This window comes from Terrapene carolina, unplaced genomic scaffold (assembly GCF_002925995.2).
Source record: "Terrapene carolina triunguis isolate 2854851 unplaced genomic scaffold, T_m_triunguis-2.0 Scaffold613, whole genome shotgun sequence".
Lineage (NCBI taxonomy): Eukaryota > Metazoa > Chordata > Testudines > Emydidae > Terrapene > Terrapene triunguis.
In genome coordinates this window covers 4805811-4814097 of record NW_020664964.1, presented here as the reverse complement: position 1 = coordinate 4814097, position 8287 = coordinate 4805811, and the positions used below count along the sequence as shown (strand labels likewise).

The 8287-nt window shown below is 41.0% G+C and overlaps 1 protein-coding gene across 1 annotated transcript; it reads right to left on the bottom strand.

Moving 5' to 3' along the window:
- Positions 1 to 2936: 2936 nt before the first annotated feature.
- IRX2 (iroquois homeobox 2) lies at positions 2937 to 7852 on the bottom strand. The gene is made up of 5 exons (XM_024195086.2): positions 7610 to 7852; positions 5669 to 6074; positions 4461 to 5165; positions 3687 to 3754; positions 2937 to 3021 (listed from the first exon to the last, which is right to left on the bottom strand). The coding sequence occupies exons 1-4, from the start codon at positions 7850 to 7852 to the stop codon at positions 3711 to 3713; spliced, it is 1398 nt and encodes a 465-aa protein (XP_024050854.1). The 3' UTR covers positions 2937 to 3021; positions 3687 to 3710.
- Between the last annotated feature and the right edge of the window lie 435 nt (positions 7853 to 8287).

Below are 8287 nucleotides of genomic sequence, written 5' to 3'. Positions count from 1 at the left end.
AGAACAAATGGTGACATTTGAAGGGAGCAAGGAAAGGCAGTCCAAAGTGGAACGCGCTTCTGTTCCTATTTGACAACAGCACCAGTCCCTAGGGGATCCCACCTGAGATTAAAGCTTGAATTTCGGTAAATCAACTCTAATGAAACCTCTAGCCCTGAAGAAGGGAGGGTTTGTTCTAGCAGTTCCGAAACAAGCACTTACAAAGATCGGGGGAGGGGAATGTAGAGTAAATAAAGGGATGGGCGTAAAATATTAATCCCAATGGGCTGATTAGCGTCAATATGAAACAAACTGTACACAAAGTACTCTTTTATTGTCCATGCGTCTGTCTTTCTTTCCTTCCTGAAGTAATCACACTGATTGTGCCAACAGCCTAACACAGACACGATTTCCTGCCGCTTTTAATTTTAATTATTAAACACTAACTGAGATTGGCAATGGAATTCTTGTCCATTAATTTTCTATTAAAAATACATTTATTTGCCAGATCTTTTGGGTGGTGTCCATCTTGATCCATGAGCACTCATGAATGTCTCAAAGAGGATGATAGAAACCCATTGGGTTTTACATACATAGTGAATATTTAAAAGCGAGTTCCCCAAGTCTTTCTACTTTCCTTTCCAGAAAGAAATCCAGGTCTAAATACTAGCAAGGATGGGTAAATTATGGAAATCTTTTATAATTCTTTGGGCGTATAAACATCAAAGGAATGTCGTTAGCCTTTTCTAATCTCTGCCACAGCTTTTGGTTTTTACCAATTGCAATTTATACGTTGTGTCCCATGGAGGACCTGGAACATAAAAAGTGGGTGGTGGGGGCGGGTGAGGTGGAAAGGGAAGAGTATTAATTTAAAGATGGGGGAAAGAGGCTTTAGTGCAAATGCCTCAACAGAAAATAAAAAGTTCATCTTTATAATGTTTCTATTTTGCACAATAAAAACAGTTTGAGATGGATGCAAACATTTGAACACAATCAATATTCCACATTTGTCGAAAGGCAAAACATTCTCTGAAGGATTTGTCAACTTTTTGTCAAATTGTACTAGGTATTGTATGCAGACACAGAGTTGCATTTTACTTATAGGCTAAAACATTGCTTCATGTCACCCTCCAATATCTGAAGTAGGCCTGCACCGCAAAGATCTTTAGTGTACTTATCTATGGACACCCTACAGTTTCCCAGAATTGTAATACTAATTTCTGCCTTCTCTGTTGAAAAGCACATTGACATATTTTTCTTAATCAGCTTGACATCTTTATAAGTTACCAATACACATTTTTGTTTGTTTGTTTGTTTGTTTTTTTTAAAGCCCCTTTCCCTACTTAGTACCATCAGGATGTATTTTCTGACTCCAGCCGAGAATGGCTCTTTATCCAGTTAACATTCCCTGGGCTGCTGCCTGAAGTATCTAAGATCACTTTCAAATGCCCTTTCTAACAAGACCCGAGCAAGAGGCCACTAATTTTCACTGAACAAAAAGCCACTGGAGAGAGATCCGTTTGTCAATATCAACTGGTCCAGCAATTTCCCATCCTCCGACACATCAGCCTATCTGAGCTGGCAGATGTTTAGACAAGATTTTATAAATTGTTCAATATCAGACCATAATGAACCCCAACTGACCATTCCAAAGCAGCTAAAAGCATCCAGGATCTCCCCTGCTGGGATCTAATAATGCTCTCATGCTGGAACATTATTAATCATGGAATAAAATAGATGAGCCTCTTGAAAAATAAGTGTATGATTGATTAAAGGGCAATCTAAGAAGCTATTATTCTTGTTTTATAACCGTAAGTTATATTCACTCAATTTATCTTTTGGGGAAAATAAATGATTGTTCGTTTCTTTTCTGAAATTATTTTATATGGGGATTCTCATTATTTTACTGAAAATTAAAATGATAGGGTAGCTGTTTTTCTGAGTCTAATCAAGGTGGATCTCTTACAGGACTACCAAATTATAGACATAATTCATGCAATTTAGAAGAGGGAAAAACATAAAAAATAGGGGCTGGGGCATTTTGTTTTCTTGCATTTTCAGCACTTCTGGACATAACTTAAAATCAAAATAAATGATTGCTTGAGCTATAGCAAAATAGGGTGAGTTATGAAGACTTTATTTATGGAAAAGGAAAATAGCATTGGAAAGTGCTAGTATTAAAAATAAGTGCATCTCTGCTAGCTTGTAAAAATGTACACGTGCATGCACATGTATCTTTATATCGATCTATAGCGCTATATCTATACAGAACAACTCTGAGCTTCACTTAAACAAAGCATGTATTTGCAGTTTGTTTAATTTATTTAGGCTTTTTACATTCTAAAAAAATATAAAGTGAAATTGCAACTACTATCAATTTTATGATTTTCTAAATAGTTTAGTATTTTTAGTATTTTAGGGGAAAATGAACCAAAAACACCATATGGTTGCAGACTAGTCTGTTTTTATTTACAATTAAAGATATAAATTAGTAAAGAAATCTTGTTAAACAACCAAAGATTTTATAACCATTAACGTTTCAAATAAAAACCAGGCAAAATTTATTTACAAAAGTTCCAATTTCATTGCAATACAACTTGCATAAATTACTAGAAGCTTTTATATCATTACAAAAATAAATATCAAATTTGTTTCCACTTTGTAAGTACTCAAGTTCTCCAATCACATCTTTGTTATCTCTACTGTATACATCTTTTACAAATAAATTTTACAATAAATCCTATCACACCTATCGAATATATACCGTGGCAATGAAGTGATCAATTCAAGATATCCTGAGAAAAACAGATCTGTTTTCAAAAGTAACACATACATTGGGGAAACTATACTATACCAGCAAACTCACATATGTCCAACAAAATTCTGGTTTAATAATTAGAGTCTGTAGATTTAATAGTGCTCTGTGGTCTTCCTTTATACAGTGGCACAAGATGTGATCCGGATTTAGAGATTTGTTCTATATATTAGCTCGGGGAGAGATGATGGCTTGCTGACTTTTTTCAAAGCAATTGTGACACCTACCTGTGGACCAAGGAAAAAACCAGATCATCCAAAATCCTTCAGTTACACACTAACACCATTACATTGTAATAATAATATAATAATAATAAAGTTGAACTAAAATGCTTACTCTTTTGTTTTCTTCTCATGAAAATATTAGTTTTAAAAGATCTATAGGATTTTGGTTAGTGTTAAACATAGAAGGTTTTAAGGGTGCCGTTGTTAACCAGACAAGACAATTCAGAGATACCATAACCTCCTAGAAATGCATGCTGAAATCTTATAATTGTGCTTTTAAATTTTAAATATTTACAATGTACAATTGCAATATCTTAACACAAACGCCTTATCTTATAACAATTATTAGAAAATTATTTTAAAAGAGATCTAAAGATATCTATATAAAATTTAAGTATTCCTTTATTTTTGTTTTACATAATGGAAAAGAAAACCCTAAGTCATATGAAGGGGTTGGAAATCCTCTAAACTGTCTTACAAAAGAGTATAAAGCAGAGAAGAAAAGCTGTAATAAGGGATTTTTAAAAGACCAGAAAAGAGCATATTACTTGGTAATCAGACTCTTATGTAATGAAGCAGGAAATTAACGTTAAGCAAGTTTACAGCTGTGCAATATGTCTTGGACCTGATGCCAAATGATCAGTGTAATAGAAAATGTTCTCACTTACTTGCATTGCTGTGTGATTGCACTTCTATAGGTATGGTTGTACTCCTACTGTGCAGACGTCAGTGGGATCTGTCAAAATATAACCGTCAGTTAGTCACAGGACACAGCCAGCTAACTAGATTATACAGTGTGTGTATGTCCCAAAATTCACTTGCACAAAATTCATATCTAAACCATTTACAACTTCTACATTAATATTTTATAGTTGACTGCGGTTTGGATAATGGTGGTATCAGGTTTTTTAATTCCTTTTTAAAATCAGACAATTATATTAATTTGTTATACTAATTTTAAAACTGTATGGGAAAAATAGAGGTTGTATAGTGGACATAATTTGGTAACTTGGATCATTGTATTTCCTTTAGCTTAAATCGAATAAAACTATATTTAACTCCTTAAAAGTTAAAAAAAAAAAAAAGTTAGTGTCCTGTTTTACTAAACACAATGCACAGAAGGTAAAGATAGCAGTATTTTTAAATTATATAAGGGTTCATTTATAAACATTGATTTTTAAAGCTACATATTTAGCCCATTAGATTTTTTAACTCCTCTGTTATTTCTTTTTCTCTTCGTTAAAGGCAAAAAATGGGGGGGGGGGGGTATTTTTAAATTCCCAAAATATATTGTTGTCTAGCTCCAGCTCCTTTTCCTTAAGTATTGTCGGTTTATTTGTCTGCTGCTGCTGGTGGTGTTTGTCCAAATAAGCATTCTTTAACTACAGTGTGTATAGAAGTCATTTTGCCTTTCGGAAGAAAAGAAGCAATCAGTCACCTACCTTTCTTAGACTCATAACTAGAGGGCCTGTAGTGTTGTTCTAGCTGGTTAGTGATCGTTTTCAAAGAGTCACTGCTCTGTTTGTGAACAGAGCTTGTATTTAGTACAGTTTGACTTAGTCCCTCGTTCGAAGCCATTGCTGCGGAGTTATATCTCAGGATCCCCTGGCTCTGGAGTGCGTTAAAGTTCCCATAGTTTGTATAATTGGTATAAAAAGGTGAAGTGTAATAAATGTGCCTTCCTAAGAGAGAAGAGGGCGAGTAGGCAGAGCTGTGCGAAGTAGAAGAGGGGGTTACTGAAGATAAAGCCGGTGGCTGACAGCTTTGGCCCATGTTCTGATTTTTAAGGTCCGAGGTGGCTATTTCAGCTAGAGACCAGAGCTTGGGCTTAATGGCCTGTGTCTCGGAACTGGGGGAAATCCTGTTGTCCAAAGTAGTTTTATTGGAGTTCCTTGAAGCGTCCTCGTGGGGGTGATTAAGGAGGGGGGCTTCCACTCCGGTGAGGGGGGAGGAAGTCGCAGGCTTAGCGGGATGGTCTCTCTCTGCTTCATCATCTTCCTCCTCGTCGTCCTCGATGTCCTCGTATTTGTCCTTGCAGTCTGATCCGGACTCGCAGAGCGTGTCCCCTACTCGGCAGGGCAACTTCTCCCCATCCGACTCCGCGGAGCAGGAGTGATCGGTGAGCGAGTCAACCTGCAAGCTGATCCCTGCAAAGGCACCAGCCGAACAAACAAGGGCACAGTCAGTTATATAGACTAAAGAGAGCAGGAGAGAAGCAAGCACAACTATTGCAACCACTGATGGGAAAGCGACGCTTGTAATCAAATCATTTTATGTATAATTATAATTCTAGGAACACTCCCACCGGCTATCACTACGGCTGCATGAAAGCAGCTTCCTGTACTCGCCCGTACAAAGCACAACAGGCATTATTAATACAAATACTCTGGCTGGCTGTTTTAGGGGAATGGCTCAATGCAAAATTAGATCAATTTAAACGGTCTTTGCTACCGTTATTTATCAGTTAAAGGTGAAGATTAGCTAGTGAGGGTAAACGGCATAGAGGGGATGGGACATGAGTTTTAAATATATCCCGCAGCACCCCGGTTATAATTTGGGAAGTAAACGTGCATTTAAATAAATCCTGCACACTTGCACACGTATCCCTTTGGGACCTTTATATCTAGGTAACAATCGTGTTGTGCCTAACCTTCGTCCTCTGCTGAAGTTTCATTGCTTTCCTGCACCTTGTCCGAACTTTCCTCCTTACTTCTTGCCCCATCCCCTTCGTCTTCATCTTCATCTTCGCTTTTGTTCCGGGGAGCCCAAGTCATCTTATTCTCCTTCTTGAGCCTCCTCCTGGCGTTGGCGAACCAGGTGGAGACCTGGGTGAGGGTCATCTTGGTGATGATGGCCAGCATGATCTTCTCGCCCTTGGTGGGGTAGGGGTTCTTCCTGTGCTCATTCAGCCAGGCCTTCAGGGTGGCTGTGGCATCTCGGGTGGCGTTTTTCCTGTAAGCGGGATCATTCAGCTGGTAAGGGTAAGCAGGACTGCCATACGGATGGTAACTGATGGCCCCGGTCATCCCCGTCGTATGAGCATCGTAAGGAGAGCCCTGGAAAGGGCAAAACAGTGGGTTGGCAATTTGTTATTGCTGCTAGTCATTAGTAAGTTGTCAAGAAAAGATCAGTGATTATATTTGCATTTTCCTGGATTGGTATCTCACATTCATATTCTAATAGCAAACAAGGGCACCCAAAGGCCGTTAAGATCTTATTTACCTCCTTCCCCCAAACCGCACACACTTAAATCGCTGATCTTTTAATCTTCAGTTAATTTTAGATCCTTGTAATTTAATATTTCCCAAAATTATTTCTGAGTCACGCAGACATTTTAAAAAGGCCTTACAGGTAGTGCCTTGCTATCTACGTTTCTTTCAAAGGTTCAAAAGATGTTTCCTTTTTGCTATAGAATATACTACAGAGGCACCGTTTAGCAATTCACTGCACTAATGCATTGCAAATCCAACTCGCAAATCAGAAGATATGCACCGTTTCGAATTGTTTAAATGCGATGTAATTAGCATTTTAATTCGCCCTTTAACGTTTGCATTGAGCTTATTTAAGTCTGCATAATGGAAGAAAAGTTGAAGATATTACTAAGGAAGTTGATAACTTTAAGGACGTTTAAAAATCCTAGAGAAGGGAGAGTTAGGGCCCTAAAATCACCTAATGTTCTTAATAGTCGACAAACACACTTTGCAACTTCCAGCCACTTATCTACTGCTCCTCGACAGGAAAGTCAGGAGGGGCAGATCTTCAGATCTTTCACATTGCATTGAATAAAGACTACACGACCATTTCTGCTGAAGTATTTTACACCCAGAAAACATTTGGTTTTCTGTCAGTTTATGTGGAAATATAACTAACCTTTTTGCCACCCCTTCCTGGAACCAATCGTAACCAATCTGGAGTCTCCGACCTTAAATTCCTGATGTGTGTCTATATAACTATAACTATATATATATACACAGAGAGAGAGAGAGACACGCGTTTTCAAATGCTCCTTTTAAGAAATGACAACAAAGTCAAAGCTGAAGCTGCGGCCACCACAACCATCTTGGGTATGAGCGAAGCTCACAGATCGCAAACAGATGCTTCTTTTCATCCCTAAAATCCAGTTAAACCATTAGCACAAACCGCATTGAAAGTAACTGAAACCGCACCGGGCTCACTTCCCGGAGCTCCACTAAACGTTGGCTTAGAAAAGCAAGAAAAAAGAAATCCTCCCCTCTCCTCCCGCAGCACAAAACGCAGCCACCAAACTGCTTCAGACAATGCGGATTCTTTACTAACGGACCCGCGAGCAAAGGCAGGCTCGGTTTTATGTTCGCAAGCCCCGAGAGCCGCCAGGGGCCGGTCCGAGGTAGTGCTAGGGCCCCGTCCGCTTCTCCCTTTGCCCAGCTTGGGCAGCTCGGGTTTGCACTCTAAGCATGGTGTTGGGAAAACATAAGCAGGCGGCTGAGTTTGTGCTCAGCGCCTGGCTGTGCAGCCCGGGCTCTGTTACTGATGGTGCGTGTGTAGGAGATAGCGGCAGAGGAGGATGAGGATGAGGATGCTAATGAAGGAGAGGATTTTTCTCGGTAGTTACCATGTAGGAGGGGAATCCTGTGGCGGGGTCTGTGGAGTACTGGAGCGGGCTGGTGAAGCCTGTGGCCGCCGCCTGTGCTGTGAAAGCTGCCGATCCCGGGTAAGGGCTGAACGCCGAGCCCGACGAAGACCTGGCCAGCTCTTCGCTCCTGGGGGCCGCCAGAGCCGACGCCCCGTACGTCGGGCAGGAGTACAGAGCCAGCGAGCCGGGGGGCTGGTAGAGGTAACCCTGAGGATAGGACATGGCTTGCACGGGCGTGCACAGGAGCAGGGAGGGGGCGAGGGTGACCGGCCCTGGCGCTTCTGCTGCTCCTGCTGCTGCTTTCGTGTTCCCTCTCCCTCTCCCCGGCTGGCTCTGGGCAGCTGTGCAGAGAACGAGACTTGTCCTACTGGCCCCCCATGCACCCCGGCCAGCACCACAACGGCGGATCCGCTCAGCAAACTACCCAGGAGGAGAAGAGCATGGGGAGAGGGGGGAAATAGCTGGGTAACGACAAGGGGGAGAGAGAGAGAAAGCCAGGGAGAGAGGGAGGGAGAGAGCCCGGCTCAGGAAAGTGGCTGCTGCATATGGAGTTCTGCCCGCCAGCCCGCTCCCCCAGCGCCGGCCAGCCTGTATTTTGGGGGAAGTATAGAGTCTGGAGTGAAGAGTTGAGGGAAGGAGCACTCGAGTTTCTGAGAG